Source organism: Hemicordylus capensis, chromosome 1 (assembly GCF_027244095.1).
Source record: "Hemicordylus capensis ecotype Gifberg chromosome 1, rHemCap1.1.pri, whole genome shotgun sequence".
Lineage (NCBI taxonomy): Eukaryota > Metazoa > Chordata > Lepidosauria > Squamata > Cordylidae > Hemicordylus > Hemicordylus capensis.
Genome location: NC_069657.1, coordinates 219,997,111 through 220,020,780, shown reverse-complemented (window position 1 = coordinate 220,020,780; position 23,670 = coordinate 219,997,111). Strand labels below are relative to the sequence as shown.

General features: G+C 43.8%; 1 protein-coding gene across 2 annotated transcripts in view; it reads left to right on the top strand.

Moving 5' to 3' along the window:
* TRAK2 (trafficking kinesin protein 2) overlaps positions 1-23,670 on the top strand; it is a 67,791-nt gene that overhangs the window by 33,085 nt on the left and 11,036 nt on the right. Inside the window, exons 4-15 of one of the 2 annotated variants that reach the window (XM_053279777.1) lie at positions 2,653-2,706; positions 3,300-3,373; positions 9,015-9,131; positions 10,627-10,836; positions 13,569-13,647; positions 14,302-14,432; positions 14,549-14,623; positions 15,915-16,052; positions 18,368-18,441; positions 20,109-20,312; positions 21,060-21,361; positions 22,046-22,321. In XM_053279777.1, coding sequence (XP_053135752.1) covers positions 2,653-2,706; positions 3,300-3,373; positions 9,015-9,131; positions 10,627-10,836; positions 13,569-13,647; positions 14,302-14,432; positions 14,549-14,623; positions 15,915-16,052; positions 18,368-18,441; positions 20,109-20,312; positions 21,060-21,361; positions 22,046-22,321 — 1,734 coding nt within the window. The remainder of the gene's footprint in view (positions 1-2,652; positions 2,707-3,299; positions 3,374-9,014; positions 9,132-10,626; positions 10,837-13,568; positions 13,648-14,301; positions 14,433-14,548; positions 14,624-15,914; positions 16,053-18,367; positions 18,442-20,108; positions 20,313-21,059; positions 21,362-22,045; positions 22,322-23,670) is intronic. The other variant, XM_053279787.1, reaches the window with a different exon arrangement.

Genomic DNA, 23,670 nt, shown 5'->3' with positions numbered 1-23,670 from the left:
CCAAATGCTTTAGCCTTTCCACACCCCTGAACCCTCTAGTTTCCCTTTTCATGCGCTTTGTCCAGTTTTGTGAAATCAGTTGAACAAAGGCATCCAGAATTGTACATACTTTTCTATGTGTGGATGCATTATTTACCTGTATATGTGCACTACATTACTAGCAGCTTTATGTTCAGTCTCCTTCCTAAAAAAAAACAAAACCCTTAGAATGAATGTTACCTTCTTAACAGTTGCCACATACTGGTTGGCATTCAAACCTTTGGCCACAGCAACACACTATCATCCAAAGCTCCTTTCATCTTTCATTGAGCCACTTGACCATGACCCCAAGATCTTTCTCCCAGTTCATGCCTTTCACATCTTTGTGTCGTTTAGCTTTAAGGGATCCTGCAACAGGAAGTGTAGGCTTTATTAGTTTACATTACAGATACTTAGGTTCACAAGACAAAACATTGTTCTCTGAAGATGTTAAAACTTAAAATATTACAAAATACTTGAGTGAGTTGGAGGAAGAGTAACTGCATGTGTTTTCCATTTACATCTGCTTACCCAGATTTGCTGAACTAACTCTCCGTTGCTTTGGGATTCTTAAGCAGAGAGCGGCCCTGTTCTATCTAGTCACATCAGAGTATATTAAAATCAAAATTTTGTAACTACCAAAAATGAATTGAGCAGAAGGAAGGAAAGATCAGCCTGCTGCTGAAATGGTATCTTCTGAGCTTCTGCACTAGGAGAACAAACCAGGAGTATAATTTTGTAGGATGATCAAATTAAGCTGCAGTGCTACATATTTTTTATGATGCACTCAGAACTGCCTGTGTCTGGGTCTGTGTTGATAGCATGATATTGCAGTTGGCTCCTCCCTATTTTATGATACTGAGACTTGAAGGAATGTTTATTTGATAGAGTAAGTAAACACTAGAGAGTGCTTGTATTATGGCACAGCCATGCTGAGCGCTGCAGAACAAAAAATAACAACACTGTACAGGCACTATTTCTGCTTGGGAATATTTCTTCTGAGCTACTTCATATACATGAGCTGGCACTGGCTCTTGAACATGGCTCTTGATAATGACATTAACCAAAATGAAGAGCTGCTTGCAGCTTTCACTCTACAAGGTAAGTGGGCACATATATATTGCTATAAAAATCATAGTATTCTGACTATGGGCTTTTCTGAAATAAGAGAGGGTAGAGTTATCAAACCCGTGATTATTTTATAAGGTTTTAGTTGGTTATTAGAATAGGGATTTTGCTTCTGACCCTTCTATTTTAACCAAGACTAAGCTATAAATTAGTAAGTCCCCAGTTTGAAGTTTACTCCTAATAATGAAGTCACTCAGTGGTCTTAGTAAAACTACTTTCAGCTTTTCAGTAAAAGCAACTACAAGTTACAGAATTAAAGTATATATATTCAGACTGGGAGCCAAAGACCTGCTTGGATCCATGCATGGTGATTTCGTTTGCCCTGTAGAATTTTAGGCCTTATTTTGGGGTTGTTGTTTTTTTGTTTGTTTTTTAAATCATACAGTGCTTTTGAAACATGGGGATAATACTGACTTGCCTTATAAGATTGCTGTGTGGATTACAAGAATATAATGCATATAAAGTGACTCGAGCACTCTAAAGCACTAGATAAATTGACCTTATTAAATGATATGTTTGGTTGAGAGCTCCGTCGCATCATGCAAACTGAGAACTTGAGGTCTGCATTCCCTTTCTGCCTTTCTCTGTAGCTGGATATTGAGTTGCAGCACAAATGGGTGGGAGCATACAGTCTCTTTAAAAATTAAGAATTTAAAATAAAACTAATTAAAACATTTTCAAATGGTGGTAGTTCCATGGTGAGGCAGAATACAGTGCTCCTTGCCACTTGTTTGTAAATAGGAGTTGTCCATCAACAGAGCCTTGAAAAAGTATAGCAAAAGGTATTCTTCAATGATGTGAGGTGTAGAGTTTAGTTTGAGAGATAATTACCCACTTGGATGGTCACACATCTGCTGGCTAAGGTGCAATTATCTTTACTATTTTGTTTTATTTGCTCTATTATAGATCCTGAGCACCATGGTTTATAAAACTATATGCATGCAGAAATGTTCCCAAAATGATGTTCTGATTCAGAACTGTTTAAATGTCAAACCTGGGCAGTGCTGCAGGAGTATCAATAATGTGTACAAAGTCTGGTGGGCTCAGGAGGGTTCTGTTCTGTTTGGTGAGACTTCAGCATTTAGAAAACCGCATGGCCCTGGTCTAAATACCCACATGCATGTCGGTGCACTTTGTACAGTCTGCTCCATGAAAAGATCTCCTGTATTGACATGTAGTTGTCCCGGTCAGAGTTGACTGTGCCAACAATCTTTGTCCGCACACAGTCAGCAAGGATTCAATCCCACATACTGGATGCACAGTTTTTACCCTACATAGCAGACGTTTGCAAGTGTGGGCTATTTCCTGTTTCTACATGCTGATTGTCTTTCCTGCATTGGGACACTCGACAAAGGTGATAGGAAGTAGCTTGGATGTGTAAGTCTTTGTATAGCAACTGCATGTCACTGCTATAGCAGTACAACCACAAATTCACAATTGTAGAGTTTTATAACTGCTGGTGTTTTCTCCTTCCTCTTCTGTGTGTACTCTCTTCTTCTGTACTAGCTCTTCTTGAACTTCCCCCTTCCTCCTTGGCAGGACCTCATAAACACACACAAGGTAATTCAAGGTTCTTCTGTCTTTTCTCTTACGTGACAAAGAAAGAGCAGAAAATATTAACTAGCTTTTCATTACTACTAACTCCTGCATGATAGCTAGTGCCTTTCATAAAAACTGATACCATAAATGTGTCCCAGAACTAATGCCTGAAGTTTTCCTTTTTTTTCTTGTTCTTTAATGCCTGAAGTTTTCCTTTTTTTCTTGTTCTTTATGGCTACATACCATTATGGTTAAAGCACACTTCCCTCCCCCCATGAAACCTTTGGCACAGCCCCCTACTCACATCTAGCTGAACTAATTGTATATTGTTTCCTTGTTTACCTCTCTTTATTTTGTTCCCCTTTCTTTGTTGTCTCCCTTCTGTCTGTTTTCTGAATAGGAACCTGTCCTCTCATTCTTTATAAAGCTATATAATGATAAACATTTTCAAAAATGTTTTGGAAGACTTCATTTGTGCACTCAATGTAACATGCTTTTCAGCCCGTCCACTAATCATCATAAGTCTTCTGTAAGTTCCCAAGTGTCTTGCACCTTTAGGGACCATGTATTACTGAACTATTTCAACCACATTAAGAAGTTATTTTGGTTTTCAGTTCTTGGCACAGACAGACGAGAGCAAGTGACAAACTACAATGATGTTGAAGTGGTTACGCATCTGCTGGCTGAGGTACAATTATCTCTGTTTCTGCATGTTTTATTTGCTCTGCAGTTGGTTTATTCTTAAATACAGGATCTTCCTAAAAATCTTCCCCTAGGGAAGCACAAAGATTCACAATGAAATGCTCAAATATGTTTTAATCCCTAATAGGAAAAGGATAAATTACTGTGCAGTAAGCAACAGTCTGTTCTGCCCAAATTAATTGGGAAGCAAAAAAATCAGCAGCTTAGAGAGGAGTGTGTTGGAGCAAGTGCAGGCATATTCAGTGGCTTCAGGCAATGGCTGGGACCCTGATCATCGCTATCTTAATTCTTGCTCAGCACAAGGCCCGGGGAGGTCAGAAGCAGCATGCACTGCCCACAGTGTGACCAGAGGTGTCCCCATGCAGATTTATATTGCATTGTAGAGTCAGACATGACACACACAGGCTTTTGCTATCCCCACCCCCATTTCCTCACTAGTGTTTTTAATGCCCAGATAAGGAGGATGTGGCGTGACTGAAGTAAAAGAAAATCTTCAATGGAGGAAATGTGTGATGTATAATAATGTCAATGAAGCAGATGCCTTTGAAGCTTTGAATCAGTGGTTGAATAGATTTTTTGAACTAAGAAATAAAGTCTTATTCTTTGATGCTGGGGTCAAGGACATCTCTTTGGGTTATCCCCCTAACATGCTCCAAGTCAGGACAGTTCTGATTAGCTAAAGAAAAGCACACGCCTACTTGAGCCTGAGGGAAAGCCTCAGTTCTTTCTGTCCTTCGTAGCTCCAGGCAGCTTCAAAATCTTCTCCACCTATTATTGCTAATCCTCCTTTGTTCGTTTACTCAAACTTTTTAGTTTTTCTTACTATTCCTCTCTTCTCCAAAAAAAAAAAAATTAAAAACCACCCCTCTTTCATGTTCATGCTTTTCCTTCCCCGGCTTTCTACTGTACCCTTCCTTCCTCCTGCTATGGAGCACGCAGGAGGGTACAAAATGATCTTGGTGCCAAAGGGAAAAGGGCAAAGCGGCTTCCCTAAGGCAACCAGGGGAGCTGGATTGCCACTTCCGCATGCGTCAGGACTGGCCGCTTCAAAGCTGCCTGGACCAAGTGCTGATGGGACTGCTGTGAGTTTCCCACCCTTGGGAAACCCTCCCCACCCCGGGCTTAATTTTTCACCCTTGGGGAAACTCACAGCAAACAGCCCATCTTGCCTCTGGGAGCGGTGAGAATGTGGACCCAGGAGAGTCTTCGGGAGTACAATCACTCCTTTTGGCAAAGCTGCAGAGAGCAACAACGTCCCCCAGGCACATCCTCATCCCACTGCAGCAGAGATAAGGGCCTGGGGAACATTGAGGGCTCCTGAGGCGACAACAGGGAGCTCTGTTATGGCGCGAGAGAGGGAAAATTGTGCCAAAAAATGAGAGGCCATCCAATGGCCAGCAAAGGCAGTATCTATGTTTGTGGTAGCAGCAGGGAGCACCTGGGACCAGTTCCAGAACCTGGGACATTCAGAGAAGCCTTGTGGAGAGTAGCCCCCCCCCACCCGAACCAGGTCTCAATCTCCCTAGGGAAGGCCCCCCCCCCATCCATCAGATCAGATCCCAAAAGAGAAGTACATAGGAGCATTGGAAGCTGCCATATACTGAGTTGCACCATTGGCCCATCTAGCTCAGTATTGTCTGCCCAGACTGGCAGCGGCTTCTCCAAGGTTGCAAGCAGGAGTCCCTCTCAGCCCTATTTTGGAGATGCCAGGGAGGAAACTTGGAACCTTAAGTAGAAAGTCAAAGAAGCGTAGAAGGTTTCCTCTTCATCTGGGGACTACAACTTCTTGAGAGTCAGATAGCCCATCACCCAGGAAGGTAAAGAAGAAGAAAAAACATGCCACGGGCTCACAAGATTAACAAGATTAACAAGATTAAGAGTAAACGCAAAAATATTGAACAGCATTCTTCTGACTTATCAGGTCCAGACTCGGGGGATCCTGACCTACTGAATCCTATACCCTCAGTCCCTGATAAGCGTAAGGTTGCAGTGACTCCAGATTTAGAGGCTGTCCCTGAAGGGGAGCCAGACGGGGCAGAGGGGGGAAACCAGGACCCTGACATGGTCCCAGACAAGGAGGAGGGTAAATGGTCTGGAGAGGAGGATCCAAACTCGGGAAATATCTCACAGCGTCTCTTTGTCTCAGAAGACATTAACCCACTTATGACAAGGGTTATAACCACCATTGGATTACAAATTAAGGTAATGCCAGAATTGACGCCATCAGCTAAGGGTGGCCTTGTCTTTCCTAAGGCAAGACCTAGAGACATTCTATTACCTTTACAGAAGTAGTAAAGCAGGAATGGCTTTTTCCGGCAGCAAATATGAAGCCGATGGCTGTAGAGAACCACTTTTACATCTTTCAGCAAGAGCCATCAGATCTGCTAAGAATGCCATCCACAGATGCACCAATTGTACAATTAATTTCAGGTTCACTGGTACCTAGGGACGGTGAGGCTACCCTCAAAGATCCCTCAGATTAAAAAAGCTGAATTTGCGCTCAGAGGGGTGCATGATAATTCCTCACTAGCCACTTGCTCCTCAGTCACAACCTCCATGGTAGCAAGGGCATCATTTTTGTGGGTAGTTGACTTGCTATATGATGATTGATCTGATTAAAATCAGGCAACAGTTGGTCAAAATTCAGAAAGCGCAAGCTTTTGTGGCGTATGCCACACTAGATTCCATCAGGTTCTCTTCCAGGGCTTCTGCAGCATCGGTAGTGGGAAGAAGGCAGCTATGGTTGAAAAGCTGGCAGGAACAACCTGATGGCAGTGCCTAATAACAGTACCAAGTTATTTGGCGAGACCGCGCTCAAAGATATTTTAGTTGAAACCAAGGATAAAAGAAAAACAATGCCCTTGCTCCCATGTAAGACTGACAAGACCACCTATAGAAAACCGTTTCAGCCCTTTCAGAGTTTCCAGCCCTTTTTCAGGGGCTGGGACAGAGATTACAGATCACAGCGTAGTGCTTGGAACCGTCTATGTTTTCCCTCCAGAAGTTTTGGAAACATTGGCAGGCCTTTATATAAGGGAAACAAACCAAACAACAACAGTGACTTGGGCCATACCCAGCTGGGGGGCCACCTGTCAGAGTTCTTCCACTCATGGGAGAACTCCATAATGAACAAGTGGGTTCTCAGCATAATTCAGAGGGGCTACAAGATAGAATTGGATGCCCTACCGCCCCACAGATTCTTTCCAACTCTGCGCTCTCACTCTTTTACAAAACACACAGAGCTCCAAAGGGTAATTCAACATCTGGTGGACACTGGAGCAGTAGAGCCAGTTCCACACTGTCACAAGGGAAAGGGCATATATTCTATCTTGTTCACCACCCCACAAAAGGACAGATCAAAAAGGGCAATCCTGGACTTAAAATATCTGAACAAGTGGGTCAAGTGTGAAAGATTCCGGATGGAATAATTAAGATTGGTGGCCGAAGCACTCCACCACTTGGATTATCTCTCATCATTAGATCTGAAGGAGGCATACTTATATGTACCAATACACCACAGCAGTCATCATCTCCTCAGGTTCAAGTATGCCGGAAAACACTACCAGTATGTTGCCCTCCCATTCAGTCTATCATTGACCCCCCTCGGTCTTTATAAAGGTGGTGGCTCCACTTATGGCCTATCTTCATATTCATGGAGTCGGGATATTTGCATTCTGGATGATCTTTTGATTCATCTACTTCAAGAACAACTGTGGAGACAGACCTTCAGGCGACTTTCCTGATGTTACAGGAACATGGGTTTCTTGTCAACCAGGCAAAAAGCTAGATGGTTCTGTCACACAGCCTTCAACACCTGGGGGTGGTGATCGATACGAGCCAGGACCATCTCTTTTGGCCTCAAGACAGATTTAAAACACTTGCCACAGAGATAAGGGTGGCACTCGAGGCTCTGAATACTCCCCTCTCACACTGGTGAGGATTTGGGGCCTGACGGTCGTGACCCTGGAAGCTGTCCCATGGGCAAGGTTCCATTTGAGAAATCTGCAATAGTTTCTACTATCACAGCAGACAGCCATTGCAAGGAGAAAGTGCAAAATGCTACGCCTGCCTTACCACGTCTGTCAGTCCCTGCGATGATGGTTGCATCCAAAAAACCTATTACAGGGCAAACAGTTTTTAGACTCACCCAAGGTGCTAGTAACTACAGGTGCCAGCAACAGAGGTTGGGGTACACTGCCAACACCTGTCAGCACAAGGACCATGTCACCCTAGGGAAAGGGCCACAGCATAAATTGGCTGGAGCTGAGGGCCATCCACTTGGCTCTGAGAGCTTTTCATCAGACACTACAAGCTCATCACATTCTAATTCAAATGGACAACACTACCGCAAAAGCCCACGTAAACAGGCAGGGGGTAACAAGATCAAGGTCCCTGCATCCAGAGGAAGTATTGTTACTGAAACGGGCAGAACTGCATCTGGCGTTCATATCGGCCATCACGTAAAGGGAGATCTCAACCAGCTGGCCGATTGGCTGAGTCAGGGGGATCTGATGCTGGGTGAATGGTCTCTAAACCAAAATGTCTTCCAGCAGATAGTACAAAGGTGGGGAATGCCAATTATGGACCTGTTTGCGACCCCGCCCAGAACACTCAGTTGCCACACTTCATGTCCAGGTTCCCCTGCAGGGAAGTAGAGGACATAGATGCACTATCGGCACAGAGGCCGGTGGGCCTTCTCTATGCATTTCCACCAACACCTCTGAAGGCAAGAGTCTTGAGAAGAGTTCATCTGCTAGGGGCAAGAGTAATTCTAGTGGCTCCCTTCTGGCCCAGGAGGTCATGGTTCACAGAGTTATTACATCTGGCAACTGTGGAGCCATGTTTTCTTCCGGTAACCCGGACCTTCTTCTTCAAGGTCCAGTGCAACATCTGAACCCGGACTGGTTGCAGCTTGCCGCATGGAAACTGAGAGGCAAATATTAAAACAACAAGGCTATTTGGATAAGGTATTGGATACTATGTTGGTGTCAAGATGGGCATCAACAAACAATATGCACCAGTGTATGTGGAGAGCATTTCTAAGATGGAGGGCATGTCACTCGGTGCCTCAGGGTGCAGCATCTATACAACATCTCCTACAGTTTCTCCAGGAGGGACTGGAAATGGGCATCAGACCAAACACACTCAAAAGACAAGCAGCCTCTCATCTTAGACATCTTGGCCCACCCAGCTTGGCGCCTTGTCTACTCCTTGGAGACCATATTTTCAACCTTACATGCTTGACATCAGCAGTCTGAAGAGGATAATATAAGTTCCTGCTTTTACAGACCAACTTGGAATATTGGACACTTTTTTTTTTTTGCTCAACCCACATTGAGTGGTTGTATATGTATTTTTCAGGTTCCATTTCATGTTGTTTATATGTTGACCTTTCTATCTGATATAACATTCTGTCATTGTACCTTTTCACAACTTGGCCTGAAAGAACTGAGGTGGAGCTATCCCCCTCAGGCTCGAGTAGGCGTGTGCTTTCCTTTAGCTAATCAAAACTGTCCTGCCTTGGAGCACGTGAGAGGGATAATCCATAGAGATGTCCTTGACTCCAGCATCCAGAAGAAGCCTTCACAGTAAGAGAACCAATGCTCCATTTTGCTGTTTCTGAACAGAGAGATCGGGACCTGGAGTTAGCAGCACGAATTGGACAAGCCCTACTTAAACGGAACCATATCCTAACAGAGCAAAATGAAGCTCTGGAGGAACAATTGGGCCAAGCCTTTGATAAGGTGAGCAACTTGAAGTATATGAGGTGACAAATAGGGCTCAACAGACAGTGTAAGCTGACTACACCAGTATAAGCCACCATAGAAGTATGTTTAAAGTATAAACATATCCTAGTGAAAAAAGAAAAGATTGTAAGGCTAGAAGTTGTACATTAGTGCTTTAATATTCAATAGAGAGATGAATATATCTATCTTCTTAGTATCAGGAACACAGGAAGCTGCCTTCTACAGAGTCAAACCATTGGTCCATGTAGCTCACTATTGTCTACATTGACTGGTAGCAACTTCTCCAAGGTTTCAAGCAGGAGTCGTTCCCAGCCCTACTTAGAGATGTCAGGAATTGAAGCTGAGAACTTCTGCATGAAAAACAGATGCTCTACCACTGAGCTACAGCCCCATTCCCAAGGGTGCCCCACACCTCACTGCAAGTAGAATATTTCTTCATGATGAATGTGTGAGCCTGTCTTTTATATCACTTTAAAGAACATATGTGCTATGGCACATAGAAGTTTTTGTCCCTTAGAACTATCAGGTCTTAAGATTAAAGTGAGAGAGGACTGTGTGTATGCTGCCATTATACTACTACCTCTAAGACAAAGCATTAGGGAGGAACAGCCCTCAGTTCCAGGCCATGTTTTCACAGTGTAAAGTGCTAAGGATGCTGTCTATCTGAAGAATGAGGGGCCAGAGGGAAGCTCAGACAAATGGACTGTAGAGTGGACACTAACAACTTCCATTCATATTTACAAAGTTACATATAACAATCTATATATTTGTTTCTCTAAGACGTACCCGTGGCTAATCCCATGCGTGGCAACTCTCACAAGAGTTCGCAAGCAGCTGCCGATTAGCCACAGGGACAGGAGAGAAAATTGTGGTGGTGCCAGTCGGCTAGGGAAAAAACGGTGGTGGAGGCCGGTCGATGGAGAAAATGGCGGCGGGCAAAGGAGGCAGAGGAGAAGGGCAAGCAGCGGCCTGGCCGCGGAGGGCAAGCGGAGGCCAGGTTGGCCGGCCGCAGAGGGAAAATGAGCTGGTGGGGGGTGGAGAACGAACGGGGATGAGGGGGAGACCAAAATGAGGCTGAAGGGGGGAGACAAGGAGAACTAGGGGCTCAGATGCTCTGTGCCAGGTCAGCTAGTTATAATTGTAAGAATTGATAGTTTATTAATTCTTAAGGGTATATTATCTTAAGGGTATATTTTTGTATATTATACATATTTATGCATACTAAGGGTATATTTGTCACTTGTTTAAATAATCATCTTAAAATATCTTTGCGATCCATGTCTGATAGAATAACCACTGCAAAAATACCATGATGATACTTATGAGAGGAAGAAAGAGGCATGAACTTTCAATAACACAGAATAAAACAAAAGAAACTAGCTGGGTGGGGGAATATCTTATTTCTTTGCACTTATCCAGTGATTCACTGGAAGAGCTTGCAGTGCTGTGTAATGTTGGCTGTGTTTAGTAAACAAAAGCTCTTTGAAATCAGGTTCACCAGCTGCAGCATGAACTAACAAAAAAAGATGAGCTGCTTCGTGTAGTATCCATTGCTTCTGAAGAAAGTGAGACTGACTCTAGCTGTTCCACACCACTTCGCTTCAATGAATCCTTCAACCTGTCACAGGGTCTCCTGCAGTTGGATATATTGCAAGTTAAACTCAGGGAACTGGAGGAGGAAAACCTTTCCCTTCGAACAAAGGTAATGTGCTTTCATAGTCCTGTCAAACATTATTGATTGGGGTAAGAAACAAGTTCTAAAGGAAGGATCAAATAATCTCAACTATCCCTGCCTATTGTTAGTAGGGATGTGCGAACTGGCTCGGGGGTTCGATGGTTTGGAGTCGAACTCACACACACACACACACACACACACACACACACACACGGTTCTGTCCGGACCAGGACCGAACATTAAAAATGGCTGTTGCGCATGCACAGCGCCAGACAAAATGGCCGCCACACTGATCTGTGGAGGCCCGAATGGGCCAGAAAGTGTGGCTGAACCACTGCGGTGATTACCAAGGCCGGCGGGGGGAGGGGGAACCTTCGCAGACACACACACACACACAGAGCCTTTAGGAAGCCCCCCAAAAGGGCTAGGAGATAAAAAATATTTTTTTTAATTTTAAAAAAATCGCAGAACCAAACTGGGGGGAGTTCAAAGGGGGGCCGGACTGAACCAGGCCAGCCGGTTCAATGCACATCCCTAATTGTTAGAGGGGTTCGATTATTTATCTACACACACACCCCACTACAGAAGTGCATATGTAAGAAGAGCTCTGCTAATTAATATTGTCTGAAGACATGGAATATGAGTCCTAAGTAAACTAGTTTATTTAAGAAATACATCAGATTGCCTAAACCTAGTTTTCGTTTTAGACTAAAATTTACTTCTATTGCCTGTGATAGTTTTCTTGGTATTTTAAACTTGTAATAGTTATTACACAAACTTCCATCCCTTTACAGCTGTCAAGATTTAGCTTTGGATGAGACAGACAAGACTGAGATCCTTCCTATTGCATGAGATTAATGAAACGTATAGAACAAAAGGACCAAAAGACTATCTGGTCAAATCTACTACACGAGACAGAACCACTTATCCATCCCAAATGATTCACGTCAATACATACCACAGGCAGAGCAGATTATTCTAGCAGCTGAGCCAAGCCAGTTTGGTAGAGGCAGAAATCTGAAGGCAGAGGCAAAAATCACTAGGGTGTAAGGCCAGTCTAATTTTGGGATAAAAATTAGACTGGCATGACACCCTAGTAACTTTGTCTGTAAATCTGAACAGATAATGGGAAGTAAGCCAGCCAAAGTGATTAACATGGCTTAGATATTCCATTAGGAAACTAACAAAATAACCTCTGTTACCTTGGCAGGTTTACTTGCCATTGTCTATGCAGACTTTGAGAACACTCAGTTCTAAATATCATCAAGGCATTGGATAGAGTAGAGCTGCACAACTTCCGCTCTCTTGTAGATGTTGGACTACAACTCTCATCATCCCTGATCTCTCTGGCTGGGGCTGATGTAGCCCAGCATTAGCTTGAGGGCTGAAGTTGTGCAGCTCTGAGGTAGAGATTCTGGTTGGGGTGTGTGTTTGTATTCTGGTAGGCTCTATGGAACCTAACTTCTATTATGCTAGGTAGGGGTAGTAAAGTTAGCTGCAGATGTGATTCACTGTTATGGTGGTAGGCATGTTTGCGAAATATCCCCTTTCCCCCCCACTTTTGGATCCTTCTAGATGTTCAAGTACAACACATAGCCACAGCTGTAGTCCATCATATTAGCTATCCTTGGAAGATGAATAGCTGAGCAATTTGGATTACCTCCCACAACTGACGATTGTGTCTTATGGTTATTTTAAAATGTCAATTGGGCCTTTTAACATAATAGAACTTACAAGTACTATTATTTATAGTACTAACAGAACTTATATGTACTATTAAGTACAGTATTTGGGTGGCATGATCTTGGTAATTACTCTTTATTGTTTTACTGCATTCTGATATGTAGCTTAGACTTTAACCTTGTTTTTCACTTCTTACCTTAAGGCATGCCATAATGAATTATGGTACTGCTATATTATATGTAACTGCTTCTGCATTCTTGTGTTATAAAAACTGATCTTTCTGCATAAACCAGCAGTTTATAAAGAACTGCCAGGAAAATATTCAAAATAGGAGACTTAGCCATAAAACAAAGGAAAGCTTTTTAATTTTTAATTTTAAAAAGTAATAACCAAACCAAGGACCCATTAGTTCACTAAAATGCCACTTAAAATCGAGACCAATTTTACAAGAAAATCTAAGAAATAGACCCCAAAAAAATTCCTCAGGCCCAGTGGCCTTTGGCTGGGGATTATGGGAGTTGAAGTCCAATAACATCTGGGGACCCAATGTTGAGAATCCCTGCCCTACAGTATCTTCTCTTCCCCCTTCCCCCATGTGATTTTGCACATGAGGAAACTTTCTACTGCCTGACCCCCACTCCCCCCATAGCAGCTATCTCTCACATGGTGATCTGCATTTACAGGAGGACTGTGTGTGCCCAGTAGGAGAAATAACCTGGATTGTGCCCTAGGTTTTGAATGTGTGTCCTGTTTTTGATCTTTATAAATATAGCCAATTTCATCTGTTTTCATGCTAGTAGATTCCTCTGTTATGAACTTAGGCATTTTATGAAGTCTTCATGAATTGTCTTTCCTAGAATGTGATGGCTAACTTTTTCAAATTGTTCCAAGTACTTATTTGTTTGTGGGAAGGGTGGCTTAAATGGAAACAAACTACAGAAAGAATTGTCAAATTTACAGCATCTCCCCTTAAATAGAACTTATTTCTGACTGGAGGTAGGGGTGCAGATTAAGAAAGAATATTTAAATATAGAACTAACTTTAAAATTAATAAGGACTCCTGAATATTCTTGAAGGCCTGCAATCTGAAGACTGAAACCATGACATATGAAGAGAAGGAAATAAAGCTGGTCAGTGACTGTGTCAAAGAAATCCGTGAGTATCTAGGTGCTATCTTCCACAGTACACACACACACAAAATTCTTGAAATACACACAAACTCATCAGCCACACACTCCTACCTTCATGTCAGAACTCTGTATAAGCAGTTAAACTCTTAGTATAAGGCTCCTTTGAAGATTATGTTTCAGATATCAGTAGATGTTCTAATAGGCACATACTTACTTTAAACACTATCATTCTGTGCTTCTCTGATATAAGGGACCATATAAGGGACCTAGGATTTCTAAATAAAACATTAGCACAGGCTTTGGTGTAAATATTTGAGGTATGGAAACAAGAGACAATATATACTTGGGCTGTAGAAAAGAGAAACCATGTGACTTTACTGCATGGACAATCCAATTTTAAAACCGGTTTTCACCAGTATACTGTAGGTAGAAATTTCTGGGCAGGATCCAGACTAACAGTCATGACTAAGCTCCTTAGAAATAAATGAAGCATGATTAACTTGAACCCTGATGATTTCAATAGGACATTCTGGATTCTGCCCTTTGAATGCAAAGTTTGATTAAATTTATTCTTAGAACTTCTTTGTTCTGTGAATGCCTAGAGGTGCATTCTGTCTTTTAGCATGAGTGCTAGACAATCATCTTCTGAACTAAATATATATCCTACTGTGTGTATTAGGGGAAACAAATGTTCAGATTGCCAGGATGAATGAAGAGTTGACAAGGAAGAATGAAGAACTGCTTCATTACCAGGAAGAGATCTCATCTCTCTTGTCCCAAATTGTGGATCTTCAGCATAAAATCAAAGAGGTTTGTGTACAGATAGTCCAGAGAAAGCCGAGGTTGAAGGTCAGGGACTAAAAGGGTAATTATTACTCTATTATTATTCTGGAAGGATAAGAGAACCATTTTCTTTGTGTCCTCAGCATGTAATTGAAAAAGAGGAGTTGAAACTGCATCTGCAAGCTTCCAAAGATGCCCAGAGACAGCTGACAGCAGAGGTATTGATACCTTTTACCTTACCCATTTGAAATGTGAGAAGAAAAAGATAGCAGGAAAAACAGGAACATAGATTTTCTTCTGTGTATAGTACCAACTACGTGGAGGGGAAACATGCTCAAATTACTTGCCCTTATAGTTCACACAAAGATGGAGTGAGTGAGAGGGGAGATTCATGAAGGCAGCATGCTGAAACGGATCCTCCCCCTTCCCCCCTACCCCACTTCTGCCATTTTCTGAGTCTGAAAAAGTAGAGATTTTCTTGTACAAAGCAAGAGACAGAAAGTTAGGCCCAGAGTATCTAAACCGTGCTGTTCTGCACTCTTCCCCCACCCCCACCCCATGTCTGTGCTGCTTTTCTTCATAGAGAGTGAAGCACAGTCAGGGGTGGATGAAGCTTTTTGCCACCCATAGGCAAAAACTGCCCTTTTACCTCCCCACCCCCAGCGCTGCTGTGCAGCGACAGCAGTAGCTACAGGGGTGCGGGGAGAGGGGAAAGTTTCTTCTTTTGCCCTGTAAAGAATGTCGCGGCTGGCGGCAGGATGGGGTACAGCAGTTGCAGAGAGGGAGGATGGATTGGTCAGGGGCAAGGAAGGAAGAGTCCCCCTCTTTTACCTTTGAAAAGGCCGCTGCATGGCGGGATGTGGGGAGGGGGGCAGCAGGCTCCTTCAAGCTCCCCTCTACCCAAGGGATTTCATGGGCCTCTTTGCTGTGCAGCCCATTTTTGTCCGCCTTCCGCACGTGGAGGGAGGCTGAAAATGGGCTGCACAGCAGAGAGGCCCATGCAGTCCCTTGGGAGGAAATGAGCTGGAAGGAGCCTCCCATCCCACCATGCAGCGGCTTTTTCAAAGGCAAAAGGGGGAACTCTCCCTCGCCCGCCCGCCCTCCCTTCCGGCAGCTGCTGCCTCTTCATCCCATCCCTCCACCAACAGCGGCGTTCTTTACAGGGCAAAAGGGGAAACATTCTCCTCTCTCCCCCCACCCTGCAACTACTGCTACAGCAGAGCAGTGGCGGGATTTATTTATTTTTTAAGGTAAAAAGGGCAGGAGGACTTACTGCTCACACACACCCCTCGCTGCAGCTGCCACTGCCCCCAGAGAGAGGCAGCAAAATTTGAGGAGTGGAAAAATGCCACTCCTCAAATTTTGCTGCTGTAGGCAAATGCTTACTCCGCCTCTCTGTTAATCCGCCACTCAACACAGTATAATAATACTTTTATTGGATTACATTTTATGGTCTTTTAAATCCTGTTATCAACTCTGCCAAATTATTGACGTTCTATATTCTTATAGCTGAATGACTTACAAGAGCGGAATGCCGAGTGTCTGGGGATGTTGCATGAGTCGCAAGAAGAAGCAAAGGGACTCCGCAGCAAAGCCAGCCATGCTGCCCTTCTCTGTCGCCCGCAGTCATGTGGAGCATTTCCTGTGGTAATTTAACATTAGCTCTCTGTCAATGTAGCACATCCCACTAACTCAGCAGAATCTTTGATAGTGCCAACTGGTTTAAGTAACATGAAACTCCAAGGACAAAACTTGAAGTAGCTGTCCTTGTCCCCTAGAACTTCAAGGAAAATGAGGTGTCAGATGGCTAAGGGATCTAATAGTCTCCACTCCTGCCACCTATGATTTCATTTTTTTTAATTTAGCTTCCTGCCCCCTCCTAAACAAAAAACCTAGCTTCCCTTATGTTCCCTCCACTCTTCTGAATGTATCACTGTGGGATATGCATATTGGTTGGCAGAAGAGGGCGAACAATTCTGTAAAAGGGCTGAGCCATTTCTAATAGAGAGAGCATTCTCTATTCTAATAGAGAGAGCTCTCTATTCTGGCATAGAGAGCCAGCATGGTGTAGTGGTTAGAGTGCTGGACTAGGACCGGGGAGACCCGAGTTCAACTCCCCATTCAGCCATGATACTGGCTGGGTGACTCTGGGCCAGTCACTTCTCTCTCAGCCTAACCTACTTCACAGGGTTGTTGTGAAAGAGAAACTCAAGTATGTAGTACACCGCTCTGGGCTCCTTGGAGGAAGAGCAGGATATAAATGTTGTTAATAATAATAATAATAATAATAATATACATTGTCATTTTGGTATGTCCATAAGTTCCACTATGGTGCACTTTAGCAAACACACTCTGAGAAGTGTTCTTGCTGTAGCCCCAGTGCTACGATTTAGAGATTGGTGCTTCTGTTTAGTTCAGGATATATTTGCCCTCAATTTAGTATTATTATAATGGACTCCCATGCAGGCTTTTTAGCCAGTCTGTTAATTAACTCTGTAATTATCTCCATGAGGCAGGAACAGATGCCCCGACATATCTTTAGACATCCGTTTGTCTAGATGACTAAAATAAAAATAGCAATTGCTTCATTTCCCCTCTTTATCTGTTTTGATGAGGAGGGGAATTATGAATGTTGCACAGTACGTAGTCACTACCAGATGCTGTCCTCTGGTAATTTGGTCACAGTTCATAGAAAGAACAGAAAATAGTAACAGAAGATCATATAAAGGCATGCTGGTAGGCAGAGGCGTAACTAGGGAAAACGGCGCCCGGGGCAAGCATTGAAATGGCGCCCCCCCCCCGCGCCCCCAACATGCTACATTATACTTAGGTTTTTCCTCACAAGCGCCCGCCGCCAAGCCAGGCCACTGACTGGCCGCCAGGCGCCAGCAAAGCAATGGGGGCGGCGCGGAAGGGACCACTCATGGGGGAGGGGGCGCCGACGCGCTCCCTTGACTGCTGCAGCGCTGCTGCACTGAGCAGGAAACATTTGTATTAACAAAAAATTAAAAAATAATTAAAAAGTAATTTTTTGTCATGGCGGCGCTCCCCATGTGACCAAAAAAGATGGCGCCCGGGGCACGTGCCCCCCTGCCCCCCCTATAGTTACGCCTCTACTGGTAGTCAAGATGCTAATCTATAAGGAATGTGTGACTGAAAAATTTGGAGAATTATCATACTCTTTGGTTTTAGAGATGTGTACTTGTTGTTGGCCACTTTCCTGCATGGCTAGGGATCATTTTCATTCCTTCTGACTACTATAGAAATAAGCTTTTGTTTTGAATCATGAATGGTGATCCCGTGAAACAGAACCTTTTAATACATTATGCTTTTAGCGAAGTTTGATTCCGCTTCCCTAGGCCTGGGAGCAACCTCAGACCTGTTTACAATGGAGTCTGCTGAAGTTAGCTACATGAGTAGTGCTCTTGTTCCAGGGTAGGGGGGATGCAATGGTAGTAGGAAACCTTGAGTTGAGGAACCATTCAGGACATCATCATTTCGTCTTAATTGGGGATAGAGAATTATTCTACCAAGTAGTATTACATATTGCTGGGCTCAAACTGTGCCTGCATCTCACGACTGTATCTCCCTTTTTAAACTACTGATGGGGGATATCTCTTTTTATTATACTAAAACAGTCTCTCATGGCTGAATGGTAGAGGGGGAATTGAAAAGCATGGTGACTCTCTCAAGGCATGGGAGAGGAAATCTGTGAATCCAGACATGCCACTTAAGCTCTGGGCAGACCTTAGGTTATCAAAAAAGGGAGTTGGGGAAATACCTGCATCACTATGCATTGATCATCCTCTCCCTGGATTCAGATTTATAGAAATGCCATATGTGAGCAGCACCTTAAGCTTCAGGAACAGTGTTCATTGGGGCTTGTTTTTTTCACTACTGTTGCACTTGGAAAACAGAGATGTGCAAGTTATCAATTTGAACATTCTCTCCACTATTTTAAGGATTCATTGGCAGCAGAGATTGAAGGGACGATGAGGACAATGAGTCTGGATGAGGAATCAGTCGCTAAACAAAAGTAAGCACAATTCTTGTTTTTCTACTCTTAACCCATTTTGAAATTTCACAACAGCCTATCAACAGTATAAGAAAATGCATGCATCACTATGTTGCCATTGCTTCTCCTTTTTCTGGATTCAAAAGCGTGTAGTAGACTTGGCACCATTCTTACCCAGTTTGTTGCATCCATCCATCCACACGGCACAGCCCACTTGCATCTGAGACCTTGCTGTTGCTCCCAAATGGAGAAAGAAACAGTAATAATGCATGAGGCAGAAGGCAAAAAACATAGACTAAAGGAAGAAATGAGAAATGGAGGTGCAAAGAAACATTGTTATGGGGGGAGTATTGGGGTGCAAAAACGAGGTGAACACTGCAGTAGAAAAAAGGGGTAATATGGGGTAGAAAGACCTTCTGAGATGGGGCCAGTTTGGATGATACATTGCTGGCATCACCACGTGATAAGCACATCTGCACTCTTATGAGCATGTGTGCCTTCCCCCAAACTCAGCCTGGGATCTTTATCTCTTACTGGCCGATGATGCATTATTTAATCCGGCCCATGGGGCAAGAGGGAAAATGAGGTAGCTGAGAAATGGTGGTGCAAAAAGACCTGTGGGTGATCGGAGATGATGTAGGGAGACAAGGGTACTAGACAGTAGGAGCTGGTGGGCACTGGGGCAGGAAAGTACCTGCTCGCAGAGGCAGAAACCTACCTCTTCACTTCCTCCATGCCCGTGGGCTTGGGTATTTACCCAATCCTGCCAGCACTGAGGAAAACAAAAGAGGGGGACAGAAAAGCAGGGGCAAAAGTAGAAAACAGAAAAAATTGGGAGGGGAGGGGAAGAAGAAGGCAGAAAGCAAAAAAGCCAGGGCAAAAAGCAGAAAGAGGGACAGAAGGAGAAAGCAGTTCTTGCATCCCCCCCTCCCACCAAACAAACAAGCTAGTAAAAGATCAGACTTACCAGCAGCCAGGAAATCCTCCAGAACAGGTTGCTTCCTCCAGCCCCTCCTCCCGTGCCTGCAACGTCTTCTTTTGGTCTTACTGGCTGGAACAGCTGCTACCCTAGGAAGAAGGGGAAAATGTATTTGAAATATGCTCCCTGAAGTAAGCAGGAAGTGCATTTTAACCCATTATTTTAGTTCTTCCTGGGGGCAGTGCCAAGAGGAGCCCCCTAGAAATCAGATTGGCTTGAGCAGCTTGAGTAGTAGCTGTTCCAGCCAGTAAGACCAAAAGAGGAAGTTGCAGGCAGGCGAGGAGGAGCTGGAGGAAGCTCCCTGCTTTGAAAGTTTCCCTGGCTGCTTGTAAGTCTGATCCCTTATTAGCTTGTTTGTTTTTGCACTGCCCTTCCTGCCCTTACAGACCAACCACCACTGGTACTATGTGGTAAAGATGAGGGAAAGAGACGCAGAGACCAATTGCTGGAGAATGCAGGGAGAGGAGAGGAGAAGGAAGGTAACTGAAAGTTCTGACCTGTGCAGATTGAGATAGGAGCACATGTGCTTTGAGGTACAGTCACTGAGAAGTTTCCACTTGTTTGGGAAGCATTTACAGAATGGCTGGTCTAAAAGGGATGCAATATCCCTCATATCAGCACCATATTTGCACACAGAGAATAGACATCCATCTCCAAAACAGAATTACAATGCATTTTTATAGCCATTGTCTCTTTCTGTTCTCCTTAGGATTCAGCAAAAACGAGTGTTTGATACTGTGAAAGTTGCTAATGTTATACGCGGCCGTTGTGCTTCGTGTCCGAGCACACTACCCATTCCAGGGTCAAATCGCTCAAGTGTTGTTATGACAGTAAAGCCTTTTCACTCTGGCTTACAACATGAAGAAAGAAAATCACATCTGTCTCAGAGGACCAGCTCAGAGAACATTTCTAAGTAGGAATAAAGGATATTCTCATTTTAGACTGTATGTACTTAAGAGCTTTATCAGTGTTGGACTTTGCACCTCTAGAAGCTGTTTGGATGGGGGAGTTCCTATGATTCCAAACAGCATTAAGAAGTGCAAATCTTTTCCCCCACCCCCATTCTTTTCTGTTTAGCATATTTATTTTATCATTGTTAATGGACCTACATATTTTCAGCATCTCCACAAGGCATGCTGTATACAGACATGTATCTTCTTAATACCTTGCCTAATGCTATATCCACCATGGAAGATATTTTGAGATAATCAGACCAGTGCAAAGAAAGATACCTCGAACATGGATGTGCAACAAGGAAGAGGGCAAGTTTACTGCCATTGTGCAGACTTTGTTAGTATCATATGCTGCCATTATGCTCAAAATTTATTCAGTGTGGGTGGCAAGCGCCGCCTTATGTGAAGCAGTGTCTTGCAATGTTAGAGAAAGCTTAGCTCCGATACTCAGTGAAGTTCTGTGTGAATGATCCCAGCATATCACTTTCTCTGTCTACAGTAGCAACCTTCTTTAGACTATATACCATGTGGCTTTGAACAGTTACATAAGTGAGGTTAACAAACTATATGTTGCTTAATCCGAAGTATCTGGGCAAGTTTTCTTTTTCCCCATCCTTAAACAGAAAGGGACTATCCACATAGAGCTGTATATTTTAGCAGTGAGTAAATTTTAGTTTGGATGTAACTTTTAAACTTTATATTTGCAGTAGAGATGATCAAGATGTGGGCCATCCTGATGTGCCTGGAGAAGATGACGTAGTCACTGCTCTGCACAGGCTTACTCTTCGTCGGCAGAACTACTTAAGTGAAATGCGATTCTTTGAAGAAGAATGTCAGCGCAGGATGTGTATGCTGGCTGACCAGAAGGAAGAGTTTAGCCACTGTAGCACACCAGTGGAGAGCTACTTTTCAGTGGGCAGCAGTTCAGAACTTACTGACTTCTCTGGAAGCTCCAGCAGCATGCGTTCCTTCCTCCCAGAGAAGTTACAAATTGTCAAACCCCTTGAAGGTAAGATCATGTCAGTCCATTCTCACTTGCTTTCCAGCAGGTGCAGCTCTTCAGTGTGGGCTTCATAGGATTGTCAGCTGACGACTGGTTGTGTCATATAAGACAGAGGGTGTGTCCACTAAGCCCACTCAGTGTCCAGGTGCTACTTCCAGATTGGTTTTTCCCCCCTAGCAGACATTCTTATTAAACACCCTGAAACTTGCAAGCTAAACAGGAACTGATCCTGCTGACAGGCATTGACAGTTGCATCCACACCTTTTCATCACTTGATGCTTCTCTTCTGTGGCCAACCGGCAGCATCCCCCACTACCAGCTTTATAGAAAACCAGCCATACTGTCTGGATAAGCCCTCAGACTTGACGTCCCCATCAGTAAAACACAGATACTAACATCTTTCCTGAGAAATGAGTTCACAATTGGCTGTAGGATCTAAAATACATTGGTGCTATTGTCTGTCTTAGGTTTCTGCTTCAGAGGAGAATGTCTCCTCAGCTTTAATTTTAAAGTACCCAAATGTCGCAGGAAGCTCTCTACACGCATTGACATTGCCTTTTAAAACTTGTTTTTGTCTGAATGTAAGTCCCCCATGAACAATTTTAAAAATTATTTTTGTTGGCTGCCTATAATTAAAAACGCAGTTGATTAGATCTCCATTTGATATTTGTTTGTGCTGCTCTTCACCAGGATCTCAGACCCTGTTCCACTGGCAGCAGCTGGCTCAGCCTAACCTAGGCACAATCCTTGACCCACGCCCTGGTGTTGTCACAAAAGGGTTCACACCACTGTCTCAAGATGATGAAGTCTATCATCTGTCTGATTTGGAAGAAGATGAGCAAAGGGATGAAGGCATAACCTTCCAAGTGCAACAGTCCCCTCTGGAGGAAAGGAAACTCACAGTGCCAAAGTCAATGGCAGGAATCTTTCTGCCACCCACTAAATTTGCAGCAGTACCTCTCACAGGTAAGTATTTGTAGCCGCTCTTCATGATTTTTAGATTTGTAATTTTTTGCTGACTTGGTTAATGCTGAATAGAGTTTAAACCTTACACTTTAATATGAACTCTGCTTAGCAGTAACCATGATTAAGGTTTGTTTGTTGGTTGGTTTGTTTGTTTATTTATCAAATTTGTACACCGCCCCAAACTTTCGTCTCTGGGCGGTTAACAATAGCATAAAACAAGTTAAAAACAAATACAAAAACTTAAAATAATTTAACAATTTTAAAATAAACCAGAAATTAAAACCTAAAAAATTTAAAAAGCTGAGTACCAAAATAAGCCTAAACCAAAAGTTGACACCAATATAAGCCTAAACCATAGATCTTTATCGTGATCCATAGGACATTCATAATCCTGAGTTATGCACTTCCGCAGGTCCTCAGAGGAGGAATACTTCAGCTCCTTATGGTGTTTGTATTCACGGTTAATGCCAGCAGGGGGAGGCTGTGTGGGATCCTGCAGCCAACTCCCAATCCCATAAGCATAGTATGGGACTATTCTCACAAACAGGCAAAATTGGGCTAGGGGAGCCTAGCCTGATTTTGCCTGATTGTGTAAACCACGAGGCTCGCAGGCGAGCCCGGTGGTTTATGAGCGGCTAGCCCGCTTCAGTATCCCTCCCCTTAGCCCAGGTTTGTGGAGCAAGCACTCCACACCCCTGGGTTGCCTGATCGTGAGTAGCCAGGGCGTGGCTCCGCACCTTGGCTACTAGCGAGTCGACCCCCAGAGGGGAGGCGAAAAGCTGCCTCCCGGCTCTGGGGGGTCTCCCCAGTATCGCACAGGGCATACTGGAGCTTCCGGGGGCCACGCAGCCCCCAAGCTCCCCAGCCCCCGCTGCCTCCGTCATGGAGCCAGCAATCGTATGGGCGGCTGATCCAGCAATCGTGTGGGCAGCTGATCGTGAGACCCGCCTCAATAACTAATTAAGAGAGTTACATTTCCTATATCCCTTTACATTGAGTTACCAACATTCAAAATAATCCAATCTAAAATTACAGGTTCTGGATCGTGATCCATTGCATTCATAATGAATGGAGTTCTGCACCTGCGCAGGGACCTCGCAGATAGATTGACTAGCTCCTCGCTACGCCTCCAACTGCCCTGCATGTGCTCTGTGCCTCCGTTATTTTCGGCAATTGGTGCATGTTCTTGCTAAGTTTCTATTAGAAAACCTATGTGTCTACACCTCATAATATTTGCTCCTCGGTAAAAAAAACTTGATTTAAATGACAACTCAGTATGGATAAAGAAACAAGAAAATAAATGGAGCGAGCCTCGGACTTGTCCGGTGGTGAGTGGACTGGAACAACCC